General features: G+C 39.1%; 1 protein-coding gene across 3 annotated transcripts in view; it reads left to right on the top strand.

The window, feature by feature from the left end:
• The window catches only part of ITGB3BP (integrin subunit beta 3 binding protein), a 38,240-nt gene that overhangs the window by 10,670 nt on the left and 2,986 nt on the right, over positions 1–24,584 (top strand). For 2 of the 3 annotated variants that reach the window (XM_016187894.2, XM_060206336.1), the window contains exons 3-8: positions 1,555–1,693; positions 5,403–5,469; positions 12,991–13,069; positions 13,472–13,565; positions 14,251–14,310; positions 24,186–24,236. In XM_016187894.2, coding sequence (XP_016043380.1) covers positions 1,555–1,693; positions 5,403–5,469; positions 12,991–13,069; positions 13,472–13,565; positions 14,251–14,310; positions 24,186–24,235 — 489 coding nt within the window. In that variant the 3' untranslated portion in view covers position 24,236. Of the gene's footprint in view, positions 1–1,554; positions 1,694–2,504; positions 2,639–5,402; positions 5,470–12,990; positions 13,070–13,471; positions 13,566–14,250; positions 14,311–24,185; positions 24,237–24,584 lie in introns of all 3 variants that reach the window. The other variant, XM_060206337.1, reaches the window with a different exon arrangement.

Genomic DNA, 24,584 nt, shown 5'->3' with positions numbered 1-24,584 from the left:
TTGATTGCACTTGTGGCTGCTGTGGATACATAAAAAGAAAAACACAGAAATGCCTTTCATCTCCCAATAGAAAAATGTATTTATCATTTAAAAAATCTTAACTGTAAAAAAAAAAAAGAATGATGTTGATTCTGGAACCAGTATCAAGATTATTGTGAATGGTGATTATTGTGAGAACTGCTATTCGAATCTGCAATAAAGTCTTAAAGAATGATTGAGGGCTAGCGAGATAGCATTATGATGATGTAGAAAGACTTTTATAGATGAGGCATGAAAGGCCCCAAATTCAGTCCCCAGCACCACCATAAACCAGATCTGAGCAGTATGCTGGTGAGAGAAGGAAGGGAAGGAAAGGAGGGAGAGAAGGGAAAACAGGAGAGAGGAAAAGAAGAGAAGAGAAGAGAAAAGAAAAGGATAATCAAGGTGCTCACCTAGTATTGCACGAGGCCCCAGCAGTGAGTCCCAGCATCCCACGGGAATGTGTGACTTGCATCAAGGAAGCTCCACGAGTGGTAGAACAACAGCACTATGTCTCTCTTCTGCCTCCCTCTTTTTAAAAAAGAAAATCGGGGGCCAGGCAGTAGCACAGCAGGTTAAGTGCACATGGTATGAAGAGCAAGGACCCGTGTAAGGATCCCAGTTTGAACCAGGGAGCCAGTAGTGCCAGGGATTGAACCTTCAACCTATGGGACCTCCAGCATGCAAGTCTGGTACCATAAATGATGGGACTATCTTCCTGGCTCACACTAGTCATCTTCGTGGTTGCTTGCAGTTGGCCTGATCTGGCCTTATAATTGTGCTTCAGTTTCAATTGACAGCAAAAGTCAGGCTATAATTATGAAGAGTCAGTCATCTCTGACAGATTTAGAAATACTGTCTCTCCTTGAATGTTAAAATTTCATTAAGGGCTGGGGAGACAGACAGCACAATGGTTATGCAAAGAGACTTCCATACCTGAGACTCCAGGGTTCCAGGTTCAGTCCCCAGCACCATTATAAGCCAGAGCTGAGCAGCGCCCTGGTCTTTCTCCCCTTTCTCTGTATCTCTCATTAAAATAAATAAAATAAAATAGAATAAAAAATTGTATTAATATCAAATTAAGATAACCTAATTATTGTGGAGACCTGAAATTTTTTTTCACAGCGTTTCCTTTCATGGTGGTAATTAAAAATATGAAGGATGGGAGTTGGCAGTAGCGCAGCGGGTTAAGCGCACATGGCACAAAGCACAAGGACCGGCAAACAGATCCCAGTTCGAGCCCCCAGCTCCCCACCACAGGTGGTGAAGCAGGTCTGCAGGTGTCTGTCTTTCTCTCCCCCTCTCTGTCTTCCCCTCCTCTCTCCATTTCTCTCTGTCCTATGCAACAACAATGACAACATCAGTAACAACAACAATAACTACAATAAAAAAACAAGGGCAACAAAAGGAAATATTTAAAAAAATATGAAGGACCAAAGTTATATTAATTTGATTGTTATAAAATTTCAAAGATATTACCAAAGGTCTATAACTTAACTGTTGATATTTTTGTTCCAAATCAATATTTATTTCCAGTCACTTCAGCCTTCAAAAATCACAAGGGAGAAAAAAAGCATTACAGTGTATTCTCCAACAACTGGGACTTGTCAGATGAGTCCATTTACTTCTCCCACAAATACTCCAGAACAGAAGCACAAGAATGGATCATCAAATGGTTAGTTGAACATTCTTTTCCACTTAGAGGCTTCTTTCTTTCTTTCTTTCTTTCTTTCTTTCTTTCTTTCTTTCTTTCTTTCTTTCCTTCTTTCCTTCTTTCCTTCTTTCCTTCTTTCTTTCTTTCTTTCTTTCTTTCTTTCTTTTCTTTCTTTTCTTTCTTCTTTCCTTCCCCTTCCTCCCTCCCTTCCTCCCTCCCTTCCTTCCTTCCTTCCTTCCTTCCTTCCTTCCTTATGTCTTTATTGGAGATTAATGGTTTATGGTTGGCAGTAAAATGTAGCAGTTTGTACATGTGTAACATTTCTCAGTTTTCCACCTAACAGTTCAACACCCACTAGGTCCTCCTCCTCTGTCATCATGTTTCAGGACTTGAAACCTCCCCCTCCCCGCCCACTCCCCAAAGATTTTTATTTTTGCTGCAGGATGCCAACTCCAGTCCAGGTTCTGCTTTTAGTTTTCCCTTCTGATCTTGTTCTTAGCTTCTGTTGATGAGTGAGATCATCCCATATTCATCCTTCTCTTTCTGGCTATTCTCACTTAATATGATTTCTTCAAGCTCCACCCAAGATGAGGTGAATTCATCACTTTTAATAGCTGAGTAGTATTCCATTGTGTATATAGACCACAATGTAACTCAGCCACTCATCTGTTATTGGACACCTGGGTTGCCTCCAGGTTTTTTGGCTATTACAAATTGCTGCTATGAACATAGATGTACACAAATCTTTTTGGATGGGTGTGATTGGCTCCTTATGACAAGTTTTATTTCTTCCCTCCTTTTTTTTAGGGGGGGGGGTCCTGTTTGTTTTTAGATAGAGGCAGAGAGAAACCGAGAGGGGGACAGAGAAAGAACGAGAGAAACCTGTAGCACCATTTCACTGCTCACAAAGCTTCCCCCTACAGGAAAAGACTGGGAATTTGAACTCAGGACCTTGTGCACTGTGATGTGAGTGCTCAACCCTGGTGCGCCTGGCCCTGGTGACACGTTTCTGCTTATTACTTGCATTAAGATTTTGATTGAATTATACAACTGACTTAATTTTTTTTTACTTTCTTTATTTGGGGTTTAATGTTTTACATTCGACAGTAAATACAAAAGTTTGTACATGAATAACATTTCTCAGTTTTCCACATAACAATACAACCCTCACTAGGTCCTCTGTCATCCTTTTTGGACCTGTATTCTCAGCTGACATAATTTTGATTTCAATTTGATTTAATCAATTTAATCTGATTCAAAGAATTTAACATAGACAATTAAACATAGAACATAAGTGTCACTTTGGGCATAAATGTAAACTCTACTACTCATTTTAAAATGCTACTGAAGACTTTGTTCCCTTTCTGCTCCATCCACTAAGTAGAAATTATGGCCTGTCTGCCTTTAGCTATCAATTAAAGTGATTATAGATACACCCCATTCCAAGCTGTCTATCATGTGCATATATTAAAGTGCCCCTAACTCGAGTACTGCTGAACTGCGGTTGAAGAATGACGCTCCCGGATGTTATTTTTATCGTGTTGTTCATTCATGTATCCATATTATGTGTGTCTTGTAGCTTTGTTACTTAAAGCTATTTTTCTATACTACTTTTAATGTAATTGCAAATAATTTATAGTATCAATAACCAAATTTCAATATGACAAATTTTTATTTTAAAATATTTTGGTGTAATTTTGACCTTCCATATTTCTTGCTTCCTAGTCATTTAAGTCACATAAATGTTTATTTAAAAGATAGAAGAGATCTGGATTTCATAGGTTTATTGGGTTTTTTAAATATATATTTATTTATTTTCCATTTTATTTTATTGCCCTTTTTTATTGTTGTTGTAGTTATTACTGTTGTTGTCATTGATGTCATCATTTAGATAGGACAGAGAGAAATGGAGAGAGGAGGGGAAGACAGAGTGGGGAGAGAAAGACAGACACCTGCAGACCTGCTTCACTGCCCGCAGGTGGGGAGCCGGGGGCTCGAACTGGGTTCCTTATGCCGGTCCTTGCACTTCACACCACGTGCACTTACCCCACTGCTTATTTTTATTTTTTTATAGAGAGGCACAGAGGGAAGAAGACCACAGCATTGAGGCTTCCTGCAACGTGGTGGGAGCCAAGCTTGAAGCTAGGTGATGCACATGGCAAACCAGTACTGGCCAAGGTTGTCCATTTTACTGCCCTAGAGGTTTAATTTTTAATATTGGAAAGAGGACACTTCTACACCAATGGTGTGAATATATTGGTTCAACTGCTGTGAAAAACAGACGGGAGATTCCTCAGACCACTTAGAGATGGTCTGCCCTCCGAACTGGCTCTTCTCCGAGAGATCTATCCAAAGAACACAGTGAGTGGGGCCAGGTGGCGGCACACCTGTTTGAGTGTAGATGTTACCATGTGCAAATATCGGGCTTCAAGCCCCCTGGTGCCCATCTGCAGAGAGGAAGCTTCATAAGCAGTGTTGCAGATGTCTCTCTTTTTTCCCTCTCTATCTCTCCCTTCCCTCTCTCTCTCTCTTTTAAATTTAATTAATTTTTTTCCTTTTGTTGCCCTTGTATTGTTGTTGTAGTTATTGTTGATGTCATTGTTGGATAGGACAGAGAGAAATGGAGAGAAGAGGGGAAGACAGAGAGGGGGAGAGAAAGATAGACACCTGCAGATCTATTTCACCACCTGTGAAGCGACTCCCCTGCAGGTGGCAAGCTGGGGGCTTGAACCAGGATCCTTATGCTGCTCCTTGCGCTTTGTACCATGTGCAGTTAACCTACTGTGCTACCGCACGACCCCCCCCCCCATTTCCCTCTCAGTTTTTCTCTGTCTCTAGCTAATAACTGAGTAAATAAATAAAAAAAACACAAAGCCAAAAAGATCTGTGCACACCTATGTTCATAGTGACAACGTTTCCAGATGTGCAGTAGCAGATGAGCAGTTAAGAAAGTTGTGGAATGTATACACAGTGGAATACTCAAGTGTAAGAAACGATGAAATACTCTGTCTTGGATAGATCTTGAGGGAATGATAGTAAGAGAAATAAGCCAAAAAGAAAAAAGATGGATACAGGATAATCTCACATATAGGTGGGCGCAAGAAGCAAGGCAAGAAAAGGGAAACATGGGGCAAAACTTGGACTGGGTGAGATGGATAAGCAAAGCAGAAACAAAACAAACTAAACAACCCTGAACTCATGGAGGTGAGTGAAGATTTGGGCTGGTGATGGGAGTGGCGTGCAGACACCTAGCACAGGGAGATAAGAGTGTACCTTTGTGTCAGCAACTGTTGTGTAAAACGTTTTTTCTCAAAATAGTAAAAGAAATTTCAAAAAAAAAAAAAAAATGAATGCACTTGGGTAGCACTGGCGGTAGCACAGCAGGTTAAGCGCATGTGGCGCCAAGCGCAAGGACCGGCATAAGAATCCCGGTTCGAGCCCCCGGCGGGGAAGTCACTTCGTGAAGCAGGTCTGCAGGTGTCTGTCTTTCTCTCCCCCTCTCTGTCTTCTCCTCCTCTCTCCATTTCTCTCTGTCCTATCCAACAATGACGACATCAGTAACTACCACAGCAATAAAACAACAAGGGCAACAAAAGGGAAAATGTATATTTAAAAAAATTTTTTTAAATGAATACACTTTAAAAATTTAATTAGGTGAATTTAAATCTAAATTCTATGTAAGGTTAGACAGTTTACCCTTTAACTACATATCTTTTTTTTTCATATATAGGAAAGAGAATAAAGTTAAATCATCTTGGTTTCACCAAAAGAAAGGAATCTACATTAAAAGACAGTGAGTAAGTTTCTTCTTTTAAATAATACATAGAGTGTCTTCAAAGAAAAGAATCATATTTTTTTTTTTCTGTCTCCCAGCCGGCTTCTTTTTTAATTCTTTTTTATTTAATTTTTTTATTTATAAAAAGAAAACATTGACTAAACCATAGGACAAGAGGGGTACAACTCTATGCAATTCCCACCACCAGAACTCTATCCCATCCCCTCCCCTCCCCTGATAGCTTTCCTATTCTTTATCCCTCTGGGAGTATGGACCCAGGGTCATTGTGGGATGCAGAAGGTGGAAGGTCTGGCTTCTGTAATTGCTTCCCGGCTAAACATGGGCGTTGACAGGTCGATACATACTCCCAGCCTGTCTCTCTCTTTCCCTAGTGGGGAAGGGTTCTGGGGAAGCTGTGCCACTGGTTGCTTCTGTTTTCCCTGGTCTAAGCTTTTAAGAGAGTCAACATATCAAAGACTCAGCCTGTGTATTAAAGAGACTCAGTCTGTGCTTTAAATAGTGTTGAGACATTCAATAATTTTCCCTTCTCATATTAATTAAATAGTGATTTATATGACTACAAATTAATAGGAGTGTACATAAACACCATTCCCACCACCAAAAGACTGTGTCCCCCCCCCCCCCAAAGTTGAACATCCACCCTCACCCTCAACCCAGGCTTTTTACTTTGGTGCCCTACTCCAAGGAATCGTTTGGTTTGTTTTTTTTTTTAAATATTTATTTATTCCCTTTTGTTGACTTTGTTGTTTTTTCATTGTTGTAGTTACTATTGTTGTCGTCGTTGTTGGATAAAACAGAGAGAAATGGAGAGAGGAGGGGAGACAGAGGGGGAGAGAAAGATAGACACCTGTAGACTTGCTTCACCGCCTGTGAATTGACTGGGGGCTTGAACTGGGATCCTTATGCTGGTTCTTGCGCTTCACGCCACGTGCACTTAACCCGCTGCGCTACCGCCGGATTCCCAAAATCGTATTTCTTAAGTGACAACTTGAGAAATAATTTCTCATTAATGGTAGTGTATGCTGCATTTTAATAATTATTTTTTAAAGAAGTAAAATAACTTATTTGTGATGTTTTTGGCCACACTATCAATCTTATAGTGATGATATATATCTTTATTTTATTACTCCTTGAACACAGTTCCCTTATTCTATGCACCTGAGACCAGAAAAAAAAAATAATAACCTTTTAGTTTTACACGAATGGAGATAAAATGATTGTCAGAGAACTTAGTGCCTAGCAAATTTATGGCTCAAGGCAGAACTAGAACTATAGTGAGGTCAGCAGAGTAAGGGATGCAGACAAATCTAAAAGACACACAGGTCAGCAACCAGCCGCTCCTAATTACTATGTCCCACTTATAAGTGAGATCATTCAGTATTCATTCTTCTCTATTTTGGCTCATCTCACTTAACATGATGTCTTCCAATTTCATCCAAGATGGTGCAAAGGAGAAGGCATCATCATTTTTAATGGCTGAATAGTATGTCATTGTATATATACATATATGTGTGTGTGTGTGTGTGTGTGTGTGTGTGTGTATGTGTGTGTGTGTGTGTGTATGTCTATATATCATGTTTTTGTTTTTGTTTTTTGCCACCCATCTGTGATTGAACATCTGAGTTGCCTCCAAGTTTTGGCGATTATGAATTGTGCTGCTATAAATATAGGTGTACATAGATCTCTTCTGATGGATGTTTCCTTTGGATAAATCCCTAGAAAAGAAATTGCTGGGTCATATCACAGGTCTATTTGTAGTGTTCTGAGAAATTTCCAGCCTATCTTCCACAAAGCCTGGACCAGTTTACACTCCCACCAGCAGTACAGAATTGTCCCATTTTCTCCACATCCTCTCCAACATTTGTTGTTACTGTATTTTCTAATATATGACATTCTCACGGGTGGTATCTCATTGTCTTTATTTGCATTTCTCTGATTATCAATGTCTTTGAGCACTTTCTCATGTGTCTGTTGAGCCTCTGGATCTCTTCATATCTTTACCCCTTTTTCTTAGGGGGTCGTTTGTTTTCTTGGTGTAAGTTTACTGAGCTCTTTAATACATTTAAAAAAATGGCGGCATATGTATGCAGTAAAAATACCCTATTGTACAAAATGCCATGATAGCAAGAGGAAAGGAACAGGTCTTTAGTCATAAATAATCTATATTTTGAAGTTAGATACCTTCTCAACCAAATGGATCTCTGATATAATCATGTCAAATTCAGAAGTAAAGTAGGCACAGAAGAAAGAAATGTACTTGGATAGAAGTGATGCTAAGTAGGCAAGTGAAACTTGGCTGTTGTCCCTTTCTTCTCCAGAACCCATTTATATTTTTCAAATAGGAAGGGAGGATGGAGCAAGAATCTGTATTTTTGATCACATAGGAATTTGCCTGTATTTATTGTCTCTTAGTAGTTTCTAAAGATTCTTGTTATTCATGTTTATCACTCCATGACTAAAATTATTGAATGTAAGGCAAACCAGAATACTTTATAGCTCATTAAAGTTATTTCTCTTTTTTTTTTAAATAAAGTTACTCAGTCCAAAATAAAATAAAATAAATTTACTCAGTCCTGTTCAGCAAAGCCATTTGATTTAATCACAGATTCACTTATTCTGTTTGTTTTGTTTTATTTTAGTGTTGAAATTATCCATTTAAATTTGAATACCAATCATAAAGACTTGGGGGCTAATAGGAAATGGCAGGTCTGGAGAGGCTGTGGCGAAAAGGGAACTCTGCTTCACTGCTGGTGGGAATGCAGCCTGGGGCAGCCCCTTTGGAAGCCTCTTTGAGGTGGGAAGAGCACAGAACTTTGGTGGTGGCTTCAGTGTGCAGCTATGCCCCTCTAATCTTATGAGCCATGATAAAATCACTGTTAAAAATAATAATATAGGGAGTCAGGCAGTAGCACAGTGGGTTAAGCGTATGTGGCACAAAGCGCAAGGACCGGTGGAAGGATCTCGGTTTGAGCCCCCGACTCCCCATCTTCTGGGGAGTCACTTCACAGGCAGTGAAGCAGGTCTGCAGGTGTCTTTCTCTCCCCCTCCTCTGTCTTCCCCTCCTCTCTCCATTTCTCTCTGTCCTAACGACGACAACGACATCAATAACAACAATAATAGCTACAACAACATTAAAAAAAAGACAAGGACAACAAAAAGGAAAATAAATAAAATTAAATTTAAAATATATAATAATATAAAGAAAACAAAATACATATAAATTAAAACAGACAGAAAATTGCAGTTTATACATAAAGTCATCAGAATAGTAATGAGTTTTTTTTTTCTATGCAAAAATGCACCATGACTTTTCTGACAACAATGGAATGCGATGGGATACTATAGAGCTGTAATGAATGTGACATCTCTTGCTGTGGAAGTTGGGGGGATCTTGTTAAGTAAAATAAGGCAGAAAGAAAAGGACAAATACTGAATGACTACGTACGTACATAGAGCCAGAGGGGGGGAGGGAAGGGAAGGAGGTAAAATTTAGGGTGAAACTTGGACAAGCTATGGTCCATTGTAGTAAAGACTCTAAAAGGGTGAGATAGGAGAGTATAAGTGGATGTTGGGGACCCTGTTCAAATAGTAAAGGAAGACTTTAGATTTGGTGGTGGGTACAGTGACAGATACATATTTTTGGGAGATAAGAAATTATACTTACAGGAGTCAAGCGGTAGCGGGTTAAGCACAGGTGGCGCAAGGCACAAGGACCCGTGTAAAGATCCCGGTTCGAGCCTGTGGCTCCCCACCTGCAGGGGAGTCACTTCACAAGCAGTGAAGCAGGTCTGCAGGTGTCTATCTTTCCCTCCCCCTCCTCTCTCCATTTCTCTCTGTCCTGTCTAACAATAATAACTACAACAGTAAAACAGCAAGGGCAACAAAAGGAAATAAATAAATATTAAAAAAAAGAAATTATACTTATGACTACACCTGGAAGAAAAAAGGGGGCAATTATGTACAAATCTAGACAGATAGTTATAGAGAAGATGGTTAACCCAAAGCTGTAATGTTGGAAGAACCACGATGGACTGCAATGGAGAGAGTGGGGAATTCAGAGCTCTGCAGGTGGGAGTAGTGTGGAATTGTACCCCTGTTCACATGTAATTTTGTAAATCAATATTTAATCACTAATAAAAGTAAATAAATAAAGAAGTTATACTTATATGACAACTATCTTGTAAATCATTACCCCCGCACACACATACCCATAAAGTGATTTGAAAAAGAGGAAGAGAAAAACTGTAGATGACTCCAAAACAATCTTGAAAAAGAACAGAGAACTCACACTTGCTGATTACAAAACTTCCCACAAAACTCCAGTAATTAAAACAACACTGAGAGTTCAGTAAATACAGTGGAATTTATCGTACAAAAAGGAGCCCATACATGTGTCCAGCTGAGTTTGACGGTGGTTTGACGGTGGTACATACATTCAATAGTAGACATTCCAGTGCAGAAAAATCATCTCATCAGCAAATGATGCTGAGACAGCAGTGTTTATAGAGTCATACTGGATTCCCTACTTCACATCATATACAAAAATTATCCATATATCATGGAATTCAGATACATGCAACATGAGAAACCATTGAAACATTATGCCAAGTGAAATAAGCCCGAACAAAAGGGCAGGCGTCACATAATTTCAATTATATGCAATTTCTCCACTATAAACGAAATGGAAAGAGAAAATAGATTAAATTATATGCTTGTGCGTAGAAGGAAAAAAGCTTTGAAGAATTTTTTATTATTTTTATTTATTTATTGGATAGAGGCAGTCAGAAGTTCAGAGGGAAGGGGGGGATAGAGAGGGAAAGAGAGGGGGTTGGGTTAAGGGCACAGGGCGAAAACCACAAGGACCTGTGTAAGGATCCCTATTTGAGCTCCCAGCTCCCCACCCAAAAGAGGGTCACTTTACAAGCAGTGAAACAGGTCTGCAGGTGTCTTTCTCTCTCCCTGTCTTCCCCTCCCCTCTTGACTTCTCTCTGTCCTGTCCAACAACAGCAACAACAACAAGGGCAACACAATAGGAGAAATGGCCTCCAGGAGCAGTGGATTCATAGTGCAGGCACTGAGCCCCAGCGATAACCCTGCTGGCAGAGAGAGAAAGTAAGAGACAGAGAGACACCTGCAGCCCTGCTTCATTGCTCACAAAGCTTTCCCCTCAGGTAGGGACCAGGGGTCTCGAACACATTATAAGATGTGCGCTCAACCAGATGTGCCACCACCTGGCCTCCTAGCTTTGAAGAATTTTTTTTTAATCTGAACAGTTAAAGGAAGCTCTTGAGAATGCCTGTGAGAAGTCTGAATTCACAGTAAGACTTTTCTAAGCAATTGGAAAATGCTAATTTTTTGGCATGTGACTTTTTCAAGAGACAAGTTATTTATAGTTCACATACAGGAAGAATTTGCCCAGAGCTAAGGCAACCTGGCAAAGAATGTCAAGACTTGGACAATTGTTGCTGTACCAAAACAACTAGCTAACAGCTTATGGGTTGTGAAAGTATCATAGAGGATTCACCCAAAGACTTATAAAGTACTAGATGCTGAAGAAAAGTGATGTTGTAGTTTTATTTTGCTGATAGACAAAGAGAAGATTCAGATTTCTCAAACTGTACTACAGTGACCTTTGGCCCTAAAGAGGGATTTGGTCGAGTCTTAACAAGGATGCTATGAAGCTGGCAGTCACTGGAGGAAGTACTCATCAACATCTGCACAGATCACAAGGGGTTATTATAAGATGAAAGATTTGTTCCGATTCAGTACCACCAGAGGCAAATCTATTTAAGAAAGGAGTAGTGTCTTATAAATATGAATGCCATCACTGATGATACTTTCACTCTCCACTTGAAAGACTGAGCAACAATAACTTTGAAATTTTCTAACACAGAGAACTTGAGAAAATGTATTTTACAGACAGAAACGAAAGATGTTTGATTTTCAGAAACAAGTGAATTGGGACATCTAGAGCACAAAACTCTGTTGCCTGAGGCCCCAGAAGTTCTAAGATCAATCCCTGCCCTGCCACTATTATATGCCAGAGCTGAGCAATGCTCTGGTCTCTGTCTCAAAGAAAGAAATAAAGTGCAAAAGAAACCTTAAAAAAAAAAAAGTAAATTACTGGAAGAACATCAAGATGATTTTAAAGACTATAGCACTCTCAGGAAACAATGGTGCTGTCTTAGGCTAACCAAAGCCAGTACATGTGGAGTTAAATATGTTTATGAGACTTGCCATTGGCAGTGTCTAGGTTGAAGGCAGTGCCTACTCTGTCTCCCAGAAAATGGTTAGCAAAAAGTTTGTCACCAAAGATTATGAAGGTTTCACCACTGAGTCACAAGATGTGGAAAAAACCAACAAACAAACAAAAAAAACCAACTACTAAATTTTTAGTAAGTGTTTAATTACTTATTTACTTGATAGAACAGAGAGATTGAGAAGGAAGAGGAGACAGAAAGGGAGAGACAGACACCTACAGCACTGCTTCACCACTTGTGAAACTTCTCCTCTGCAGGTGGGGACTGAGTGCTTAAACTTGGGTCCTTGTGCATTGCAACATGTGCACTCTACCAAGTATGCCACCACCTGGCCCCCTTGAAAATTTCAGCACATTGATGATGTGAATTCACACACACACACATACACGAAACATATTAAAGAAGGGTTTTAAAATATTAAATAATTTCTTTTTAAGTAAGACAACTTTCTCTGAATACCTGAGGTATGTTCAGGAATTAGCAGTAGAAGGACAGTTTTTTTTTCAAAGTTAAGAGTGCCTTTAGGGGCTGGACGGTTTCTTGCCAGGTAGAGTACACACCTCGCCACGCTCAAGGACCCAAGTTCAAGCCCTCTGTACCCCCCTGTAGGGGGAAGTTTCATTCGTGGTTGAGTAGTGCTGCAGGTATCTCTCTCTCCCTGTATTTCTCCCTGTTGCTTACTTCTAGTTCTGTCCTCTCAACCCAAATTAAAAGGAAGGAAGGAGAAATATCAGTGGAGTTGTATGATGTAACCTGGTGATAAGAAAAAACTTGGGTCTTTGTATCTTCTACACATTGAAACATGATAAAGCTTTTTATATTAAAAGAAAGTGGAATCAGTCAGTGATACTGACTCATAGATAAGTGAAATAAGGAGGTGGTGATGTATGAACCATTTACACAAGTGGTTTTATAGAGAAGGGATGGCAACCAGCTCTTTTTTTTTCAGTGGGAATGAAAGTGAAACTTCAAAAGGAGTTTGGAAACTGAATCTAAGGGCAGGGATAGATAGCATAATGGTTATGCAAAGACACTCTCATGCCTGAGGATCCGAAGTCCCAGGTTCAATCCCCCACACCACCATAAGCCAGAGCTGAGCTGTGCTCTGGTAAAAATAAATAAATAAATAAATAAATAAATAAATAAATAAATAAATAAATAAATACTGAATCTAAGATTAAAAGCTCTGAAAATGAATTGCTGACTTCTTGTGCTTAAACTTGAAAATCACTAGCTTTTTTTCCTCCCCCCCCCTTCCATAGATTCATGCTGTTACTATCTAAAGTTGAGAAATCATCAGAAGAAATCATGGAAATAACACAAGCTTTAAATAGTATACAGGTTTGCTTTTTTTTAAGTTATCATACTCTTACCGCCTTTGTAAAAGAAGAGGAGAGAAACCCTGGGTTGGAGGAATAACCCAAGGAAGAGTTTGCACGGGGTGTGTTTGAGTTACTTTTCATGGGAATTTCTTCTCCTCTATGAACATTAATTCACCATAATATTTCAAGACTGTCTTTTTTTACATTTGAAGGTAACTGTATAGGTTATATTTAGTTGTTAATTGGTTTTTTTTCCCCCATTAAAATGGTTCTTAAGTTTGTTGGCATAGAAACCCTACCACAAAAAAAATTTTCTACTTGAAAGTTCTTCTGATGAGAGAGACAATTGATTATACTTTCACTAGACTTTCCAGTAATAATAAATTGATAGAGAACACACTTAATAGGAATTTTCTTTCAGGCTTTGGAGGGCAGTAGAGAGCTTGAAAACCTCATTGGCTTCATCCGTGCACCGCGTTTCTTAAAAAGAGACATGCAGAAAACAAAGGAGCTAAGTAAGAAAATCTGACACGTTCTCACTGGTGTCTCTTCCATCCTTGTTTGGCTCCTTAGATATGCAGTTTAATATTTTTTATTTTAGAGGTTAATGTATTCAATGTCCAAATTAGATAAACTTTGTTATGTGTGTGAGTATATATATAATGTGTATATAAGTAACCTTTATATATGTTACTGCTGAATATATAATGGAAATTTTTAAAGAACAGCAAAAGTGACGCATCTGTTGTCAGGATGTTCTTTCAGAATTTACCTTGAAAAACTCATGTTTGACTTTTTGACTTTTTCGTTTTTAGTTGGGGGGGTAATGGTTTACAGTGAATACAGCTGTTGATGCATGTGTTTAGGTTCTCAGTTTTCTGCAAAACTCTCTCACCACCAGCCTAGGTCCCCCTCCACCATCCTGCATCAGGACCTGAAGCCCACCCCAGTCCCCAAGTCCTTTACTTTGGTGCAATACACCAAATCCAGTCCAACTCCTACTTTGTGTTTCTCCTTTCTGTTCAGTTCTTCTATGCAGCACTGATTTCTAAAATAAGATACAGTATGATATTACATTTTGTACTAGAGCCTGTAAATGCGTATTCAAATTGTCTTTGCTAGTTTAGCTCTTTCATCCAAGATGATAAATCATTCATATCTTGTGTTAATTCCTTACATGACATCTTTTGTTTTTTTCAGTGACAAAAGCAACAGAACAAAAATTGTTTGAGAAGAAGAGTTCAGAGCAGTCAAACAAAGGTATCATATAAAGTTATCCTTTTATCTTCTTTTGTCGTTTAAAAGTATTTTTTATGAGTTCTTGATTAGTGTCTTTTTAAAGACCATAAATCTGGGTGGGGTAGATATTGTAATGGTTATGCAAAATGACACTCTCATGCCTGAGGCTCCAAAATCCCAGATTCAGTCCTTTGCACCCCATAAGCCAGAGCTGAGCAGTGCTAGTAAAAAAAAAAAAAAGGAATTTTATTTTAAAGGTTTTAGAGCTAGATAGGGAATTCATGGGGGTGGTCTGGGAGGTGGTACAGTGAAGATAGCATTGGACTCTTAAGCCTGAGGTCCTGAGTTTGATCCCTGACAGTACATGTACCAAAGAAAGTGATGTCTGGTTCTTTCTCTCTTTCTTTCTCCTCCTGTCCCTCTCATTTAATAAATATATAAAATAGGAGTAGGGTGGTGGCTCAGCGAGTTAAGGGGGCACATGGCACAAGGTGCAGGGACCGGCGTAAGGATCCCGGTTCGAGCCCCCGGCTCCCCACCTGCAGGGGAGTCGCTTCACAGGCGGTGAAGCAGGTCTGCAGGTGTCTATCTTTCTCTCCCCCTCTGTCTTCCCCTCTCTATTTCTCTCTGTCCTGTCCAACAACAGTGACGTCAATAACGACAACAATAACCACAACAATGTTAAACAACAAGGGCAACAAAAGGGGAAATAAATAAATAAATAATTTTTAATTTAAAAATAAATAAAAGATTTAAATAAAAATCAATTAAAAGTTTTAAAAGAGAAAATTCATGGGTAGAGAGAGGTCTTTTCCATTCAAACTTTGAATGTATCCTGCTAGTCCTTTCTGACCTTAGAGTTTCTTGTTAAGAAATCAGCTGAAGGACAAATACAGAATGATCTCACTCACGGATGGGACATAATAAATAGGGACAGGGAGAGACAACACAAAGTGAAACATGCACTGGGCATGGTGTAGTGTAGCCAAGCAAAGGATTCTGGGGAGGCAGTGGCAGGAGCAGCTGAAGAGATGCTTAGAGTCAAATGACCTAGGTTGTGAGTGAGACCTGAGCTTTCCCAGGGAGATGAGAAATTGTCCATCCATGTGTCAATGACTATACTGAAACCACTAAACCCCCCCCAATACAAGTGATAAAGAAATTAATATAAAAAAGAAAATCAGGGAGTCGGGCTGTAGCGCAGCGGGTTAAGCACAGGTGGTGCAAAGCACAAGGACCGGCATAAGGATCCTGGTTCGAACCCCGGCTCCCCACCTGCAGGGGAGTCGCTTCACAGGCGGTGAAGCAGGTCTGCAGGTGTCTATCTTTCTCTCCTCCTCTCTGTCTTCCCCTCCTCTCTCCATTTCTCTCTGTCCTCTCCAACAACGACGACAACAACAATAATAACTACAACAATAAAACAACAAGGGCAACAAAAGGGAATAAATAAATAAATAAAATAAAATATTTAAAAAAAAAAGAAAATCAGCTGATAGTTTGTCTTATGGGAATTCCTTTATAAGTGACTTTGCCTTTCTCTTTCTACTTTCGAAGTCCTCTTTATTCTTTTGTCATTGCCATTTAAATTATTTTTTTGAAATTTTATTTATTTATTGGATAGAGACCGTCAGAAATCAAGAGCGAATGGGGAGATAGAGAGGGTGAGAGACAGAGAAACACCTGCAGCCCTGCTTCACCACTTGTGAAGCTTTCCTCCTGCAGGTGGGGACTGGGGGCTTGAACCTGGGTCCTTGTGCACTGTAATGTGCATTCACCCGGCCCTTAAATTATTTTTAGTAACTTCATTTCCTTGGGGAAAATTATCATTTCAAAATATCCCTCCATGATAGATGTCAGCATGCCACCACCTCCATCAAAATGTATCATCATTTTCCACCATAACTCACAGAACTCAGCAACAAAATAACCTAAAGAAGTTGTTTAAAAAATGGGGAAAGGATCAGAACAGACTCCGCGTTAAAAAAGTACTCAGATGGCCGATAGGCGTATGAGAAAATATCCAAAGTCATAGATTACCAGAGAAATGGAAAGCAAAGTAAGAATGAGATATCACCTTGCACCTGTTACAAAGTCATACATTAAAAAGAACAGAGATGGGAGGCTGGCGGTAGCGCAGCGGGTTAAGCGCACGTGGCGCAAAGCGCAGGGACCGGCGTAAGGATCCCGTTCGAGCCCCCGGCTCCCCACCTGCAGGGGAGTCGCTTCACAGGCGGTGAAGCAGGTCTGCAGGTATCTGTCTGTCTCTCCCTCTGTTGTCTTCACCTCCTCTCTCCATTTCTCTCTGTCATATCCAACAACAATGGCATCAGTAACAACAACAATAATAACTACAACAATAAAACAACAAGGGCAACAAAAGGGAATAAATAAAATAAATAAATAGAAAAAAATTAAAAAAAAAAAAACAGAGACAGCATGTGCATTTGGCTGTTATGTATATCGGTGACCTTGGGTTTGCATTTATTTACTTACTTCCTTTGTTGCCCTTGTTGTTTTATTGTTGTAGCTATTACTGTTGTGATTGGATAGGACAGAGAGAAACGGAGAGAGGGGGAGAGAAAGACAGACCTGCTTCACTGCCTGTGAAGCGACTCTCCTGCTGGTGGGGAAGCGGGGACTCTGCATTTATTTTTTTATGGAACTCTTGAGCGTTTTGGATCTGAGGATCCACCACCTTCAGTTTACTGAGAAACTGTTTGCTAATATATCTTCAAATAAGAATTCTGTTTTTTTCAAGTCAGTGACTATATTTTTATCTCTCCATTTTGTTTTTCATACTGAGACCTCATGCATGTGATTTTACTACACCAAGATCCTCTCTTTTTTTTTTTTCCATTCTGGTAGAGAGACAGAGTAAAGAGAGACATTACAGCTTGGAAGCTTCTCCTGAAGCACAGCACCTCTCATGCAGTGCAGGGGCTTGAACTTCTGTGTGTACGGCAGGGCACATGCCCTGCGGTGAGCTGTCTGTGCGGCGGCTCTGCGTCTCTGATACCTGATCTGTTTTCTTTAATTTAGTTGAAGTTTTCTTTTACTTTGATGAGCGTCCCTGGAAACCTAGTTTTGGTCTCCTCTTGGTGATGTTTATTTGACTGTTGAATTTGGTGTTTTCCTCCACTTGCTGTTTTAGTCCAAGAGTGCAGGCCCATTTCCTTTGTCTTCTCAGTAATGTTTGGTGCTCTGTGAGTGAGGACCAGGGTCTGCTGCTTTGCGTTATTACCTGCAATCGACTGGAAGCTTGGCGTTCAGCTGTGGGCATTGGTTCCATCATGGTGTGTAACCGGGGTCTCAGTCTAAGTAAGGACAGCACTGTGCATGCATGGATCCGATGGGGCACAAGTTAGAGCAAACTGAGCCAAGGATTCCCCTCCAGAGCCCGCTGTCTGGAGACTGGATTCTAACATGCCATCCCCAGAGCTCCAGCAAGCCGCTGTGTAGTCTGGAGGACTGCAGCTCGGGTTCCCCCTCTTCATTTTTTTTTTTTTTATATTTACTCCCTTTTGTTGCCTTTTTTTTTATTGTTGTAGTTATTATTGTGGTTGTTATTGATGTCCTTGTTGTTGGATAGGACACCGAGAAATGGAGAGAGGCGTGGAAGACAGAGAAGGGGAGAGAAAGATAGACACCTGCAGACCTGCTTCACCGCTTGTGAAGTGATCCCCTGTAGGTGGGGAGCCAGGGGCTCGAACCTGGTATCCTTGTGCGGGTCCTTGCGCTTTGCACCACCTGCGCTTAACCCGCTGTGCTCCTTCATGGCTTTACTATTCATGCTGGAGGGAGACTATACAAACCCTCTCTATCCAATAATCTTGGATCCATGTCTCTTATAATTGAACTTTTTAAATATCTTTTTAAAATATGTTTTTAAGTGTAAGATTAAATTTTGTCCTTTACAAATACTGGATGATTTCACTCATAGACGGGCTCTCAGTCACTTACCCAAAGACACTGCTATTAAAGTGTCAAGACCATTGGGGGCGGGGGCAGGGGGAGCCTGGGCTGTGGCTCACCTGGTAGAACTCATACATTACCAAACCCAGCTTCAAATCCGAGGTTCCTACCTAAAGAGGGGAAGTTGTTTTTTTTTTAAGAAACTTTTTTTTCCCTTTTGTTGACCGTCTTTATCATCGTTGTTGTAATTATTGTTGTTTTTATTGATGCCATTGTTGTTTGATAGGACAGAGAGAAATGGAGAGAGGAGGGGAAGACGGGGGGGGGGGATAGACACCTGCAGATTTGCAGGTGGGTAACTTGGGGCTCAAACGAGGATCCTTAAGCCGGTCCTTGCACTTCGCACTATTTTTTGGAGGAAAAAAAAAAAAAAAAAAAGTGAGTCAAGGTCTATAACAATGGAGTCCTAGTTTATATATAGACTATATAGTAATAGATAATATTCATATTAGACTTTATAGCCTCTTCCATGTCTGTCTTTTGGCAAGAGATGCATGAGCTCTTCATAGGTGTTCAAATCTTCAATAAAAGTTCAATAGTCAAAATGTAATGTTTCCTGGAAAAATAGTCTGTTTTTTTTTCTATAATTGGAATTTAAGCTATATACTTTTTCATAAATTTCCCTTTTATTTTAGTTTAGTGTGATAGAGACAGAAGTGGAGAGGGAGAGAGACCTGCTGCATTGTTTCATTCCTCATGAAACTTCCCCCTGCAGGTACACACCAAGGAGGGGCTTGAACCCAGGCCCTAGCGCACTATAATATGTGCATTCTACCAGGTCTGAACTATATATTTTTACTGAGCAATTTTCCTTGGTTTTGATATGTATTTTTTTTTTTTGGTGGTTTGACTAAAACCCGTGCATATTATACATGTACATATGTATATAAATATGTTTTGTTGCTAAGTTAATAACTTTCATTCCCTTCTAGCCATATGTTCATTTTGAGAGGACTTGGTTAAAAAAAAATATTGAGGGAGTTGGGTGGTAGCACAATTGGTTAAGCACAGGTAGCACAAAGCTCAAGGACTGGCGTAAAGATCCCAGTTCGAGTCTCCGGCTCCCCACCTGCAGGGAGTCCCTTCACAGGCGGTAAAGCAGGTCTGCAGGTGTCTATCTTTCTCTCCCCCTCTCTGTCTTCCCCTCCTCTCTCCATTTCTCTCTGTCCTATCCAATAACAACAACAATAATAACTACAACAACAAAACAACAAGGGCAACAAAAGGGGAATAAATAAATTTTATATATATATATATATATATATATATATATATATATATAAGCTCCTATCCAAATCTTTTAAAAAAAATCTTGACATTTCTATTTACCTGATATATTCCTTATTTGGGGCTCTATATTTTAGTTTTTAAAAAAATTTTCTTCTTTTCTCTTAATCTTCTATTGTGCTACTATTTCGAAGTGCTTATATTTTAGAGTATTTTGGTAATCAATATACTAAAAATTATACATTTAGACATTACTTAGTATAAAAATCAGCCTCTCAAGGCTGGCAGGAGGCTCACTTGGGAAAGCAACTAGTCTCTATGCATGGCCTAGCTTTGAGTCTGGTCCCTGCCACACCACGGAGGCTTTTTGTGCTGAGATGTCTTTCCCTACTCTATTTCTGTCTGTCTCTTTTTTTATTTTCTTTCTTTGTTTTAAAGATTTTATTTATTTACTGATGAGAAAGATAGAAGGAGAGAGAAAGAACCGGACATCACTCTGGTACATGTGCTGCTGGGGATTGAACTTGGGACCTCATGCTTGAGAATCCAATGCTTTATCCACTGCGCCACCTCCTGGACCACTCTTTTTTTATGTGGAAAAGTCAGCCTGGAGTGGTGAATCCTCAGTGACTGGAAAAAAAAAAAAAAAAAAAACAGGAAGAAAGGAAAGGAGGAAGGAAGGGAGGAAGGAAGAAAGGAAACAGCCCTAGTATGACTTACTGTTTTATTAGCTAGTCATCAGAATGAAAATACACAGGTTGTTTTTCTCACTGTCAAAATAATGTCCTTTCGATCCTCTGTTTTATTCAGATTCTTATAAGGATTTTTCCTAGAGTAGTTATTATAGACTATACAAGAATTCCACCTTTTGTGTTTTCATTGCCTCTTAATCCTTATTTTTTCATTTCATTTCTCATTTGTGTAGCACTGGTTGCAATATTTTATTACAGACTGAGGAGTATCATAAAAAAAATTACATGATACCGTATTTTAAATAAATAGACATCTAACACAATTCTTTTTTGTGGTCACTATCTTTATCACCATTTTATTGTTGGAGGCTGATGATCTACATACAATATAGTTGTTGCGATAAGGATACACTTTCTTATCTGCCTTTGCTAAAACACATTTTTAAGGCTTAACTTATGTACTCAAGAGAAAGCTAAAGCATACATTAACATGGAAAAAGATGTAATCTTCATCATTTCCAGAATAACTAGGCCATATATGTAGGAATTCCTTGATAGAGTGTATAAATAAAGGAGGATCTCATCTACTAAATCAAAACTTTTTAAACAAAGAAAGACTTCTTTCTTTTTTCAGTTGCTTAGGATGTATGCCTAACTTATTTTCCTTAATAATATCGGCTTTATGACTATTAGGAAAATATGGATATAAAGGCTCTTTTTCTGCTAGATTTGGAATTTCATAATTTTTCATAATTAATTTTCATAATTATTTTTAATTTGTTATGCTAAGATTTAAAACATATGACCATTCATTGGGTTGATACAGATGGAATGTCACATTATCATCACATGGTAGAGCATGAAATTTATTTACTTTACAGAATAAGCCTCTCTTCAAAACAATCTGATAGAAATGTTCTTAAGTCAGTAGATGGCATTATATAATACTTAGCATTTCCATTTTTGTGAAAATATTAGAAAATACTGTCATTGTTTGCCTATAACCAGAACTTCCAGTAAACAAAATGTTTTTGAAAAGAATGTAAGCAAATTGTAAAGCAGTTGCCAAGAGGTGAATTCTAGACTTTTAGCTTCAGTCCAAAACACATTTTATCTGCTTTGAGAATAATTGTGTAGGTTGCAGTATGCATATTTTAAGGGCAGTGCAAACCATCTGACCATTTCATTGTTCAAAAAGGCTGATTGTTAGAAATGTTTATAATACAAAACAATTTGCGATTTTTAGTTCTGGCCTTAAAAAAGAAAAGTGTAGACTTTATTGTTCCTGTTTTCTTTAGCTACTGTGCTGACTTAACTGTGCTTTTTTAACACTGTAAAGTTCATCACTGTTGGATTTTAAAAGTTTCCAGTGTCTTGGACTACAGGACAAAACTTAAACTCCTAAGACTACAATATAGTTTGATTCTGTCTTTTTATTCTAATACCCATTAAGGTACTTTTAACTTAGAAATATGTTGTTTTGGGGAGTCAGGCGGTAGCACAGTGGGTTAAGCACAGCCGGTAAAGTGCACGTGGCACCAAGTGCAAGGACCGGCGTAAGGATCCCAGTTCGAGCCCCTGGCACCCCACCTGCAGGGGAGTCGCTTCCCAGGTGATGAAGTAGGTCTGCAGGTGTCTAACTTTCTCTCCCCCTCTCTGTCTTCCCCTCCTCTCTCCATTTCTCTCTGTCCTATCTAACAGCGACGACATCAGTAATGACAACAATAATAACTACAACAACAAAACCAACAAGGTGAACAAAAGGGAAAATAAATAAATAAATATTTTAAAAATTATATTGTTTTTCCCCCCACCCAGTCTTGAAAAATATTGATCATCCCAGCTAAATAAGTTTACTCCTAGAAGTCTGCTACCCTCTTACGCCTCTGAGGTCTTAACATTGAGCAGTATTTCTTTAAATAAATACTTTGGTTTTTCAAAGCAGGAAGTTTGAATGTAGATATGACTGACTAAGGGGGTGGGGGGAATGGCAAAAAATTTCCTCCATGAGTTTTTAGCATTCTTGGATGTGGAGATAGAAAATGGGGACATTCGTTTTAGTAACCAGTCTGTATTATGTGCAACTGGACTCCACAGCTCTTTCTGAAGGCTGTGCTGTGCTGTTTACTGTACTGCGTGAGCGATATCTTTCTCTAGATGATGTTAATGCCCTTGGTTAGCACTCTTCACCACCGCTGGAGGGATACAGTTCACCTGCTTACTTGGAATTTGTGTAGGACTTAAGGCAAAGCAAACTGAGTTAGCACCTTTAAGTAATTTCGTCCATGATTTAAATTTTATACTTTATTAAGAAGTAGGATCATTTTTATCTTTCAGATAATCAGTAAAATCATTTTAAACCATGGATTTGAACTCACTTAGTAGCAATTATGTGTTTAAGAGGTGTAAATAACTTATACTACCCGACATTACAAATATCTGGGTTCTCTCTATATGTGCTGATGACAACAAAATTGAAACGAAAGACTGTAATAATTCTGACGGGTTTTCTCTGCAGGAGATATTGATTATTTGTGTGTGGTGAGAGATTTGGAAAATTCAATTAAAGGAGTTGTGCAAAGGTTCCATAAATTCTCCTTCTACAGCGTGTACACAGACATTGTTGCGTATTAAATCAATGCAGCACTTCACAATATATTTTCTTCGAAACATAAAAATAAATAACATTTAAACAGTTCTGCTTACTACAGAAACAAATTTTATTTTCTGTGAAGCACTTAGTCATGTGCTATCACTGACTCATACACATTTGCCAGCTGTAACCAATTTTATAGACATTTTCTCCAGAGACATATCTCACATACGATGAATTTTTAAATGAGCAAATGGTGAAGAAGGGATGTCAGCAATATAAAAATTGATCAGTTAAAAGATAAAAGCATAAGTAGAGAGATTTGTATGGGAGTCTTAATAGGTTTTATTAAATAAAAATACTGTAAGGAGACGGTAATGAACAGGCTGAAGGAGGAGAAAAATCATTCTGCCACATGTAGTAGAAACTGGCTTTGTGTCACATGATGAGAGAACTTTCTTTTTTTCTTTCTTAACTCTTTGAGTAGCCAGAAAAGCCCCTGGGGAAAGAAAAAAAGAGAGGTAAATTACTTAGGTAAATTATCTATATATGTGCTGTATGTAGCTCAAGCAGTTACATATATGTAGTGAAACAGATGTTTTTTGCTAATTGTGTAGTTAAAAGCATGGATTATGGGAATAAATCCTTTTCGGTACCACTTTTAATCCTATTTATTTAAATTGTATTTATTATTATTAGATAAAGACAGAGAAATTGAGAGTGGAGAGGGAAAGAGACAGGGAGACACCTGCAGCCCTGCTTCACCACTGGCAAAGCTTTTCCCCTGCAGGTGGGGACCGGGGGCTTGAACCCGGGCTGCTCCACTGCCTCGACCCTCATCCAATATATTTTTTAAAGGATTTTTTTTTAATTTTTAAAAATATTTATTTTCCCTCTTGTTTTTCATTGTTGTGGTTATTATTGTTGTCATTATTGATGTCGTCATTGTTAGATAGGACAGAGAGAAGTGGAGAGAGGAGGGGAAGACAGAGAGGGGGAGAGAAAGAGAGACACCTGCAGACCTGCTTCACCGCCTGTGAAGCGACTCCCCTGCAGGTGGGGAGCCGGGGGCTCGAACCGGATCCTTAAGCTACCTTACGCTGCGCTACCACCCGACTCCCTAAAGGTTTATTTTTAGGAGAGAGGAAATTGACAGGCCAGAGCACTCCTTAGTTCCGGAATGGGAGGTGCTGGGGATGGAATCCGGTGTCTCAGACACCCTGGTTTCATGCTCTGCTGCCGGGCTAGTGTCCTGAGAGTTAACACGATACAAGATCGTATAGCCCCAGAGATACTGAATGTAACGTGAAAGGAAGTTTTGGGTTATCTAAACTTGATTTTGAATCAACATTTACTCTACATCATATGCCATTATGAGTTGCTTTCTGGAAAAAAAAAAATCTTTCTTACAGATTTACGACGGCTTGGCAGCTATGAATTCCTGAAAGCCATCTTACCCTAAGGTACTGTTTACCTTTCAAATTGAGTTTTATGTTGTTAATTTTCACTATTTTGTTTTGTTGACGATAGTTTGTCTGCATTATCAGATTTGGTATTATCTGTCTCTAAAGAGAATAGTGACCTGGGTAGGGGGAGATAGCTTAACGATTACACAGAAACTCTCATGCCTGAGGCTCCAGAGTCCCAGTTTCAAACCCCCCCCCCCACACACACACACACACACATACTGCATCACTGTAAACCAGAGCTGAGCAGTGTTCTGGTAAAAAAAAAAAAAGAAAAAAGTATATATACAGTGACTTAAACATTGGAACATAGTTGAAATTATATTTAATCTATTCATATAAAAT

The sequence above is a fragment of the Erinaceus europaeus genome, chromosome 13 (genome assembly GCF_950295315.1).
Source record: "Erinaceus europaeus chromosome 13, mEriEur2.1, whole genome shotgun sequence".
Taxonomy (NCBI): Eukaryota; Metazoa; Chordata; class Mammalia; order Eulipotyphla; family Erinaceidae; genus Erinaceus; species Erinaceus europaeus.
The sequence above is the reverse complement of the archived record's forward strand: the minus strand, read 5'-3'. Positions and strand labels throughout refer to the sequence as shown.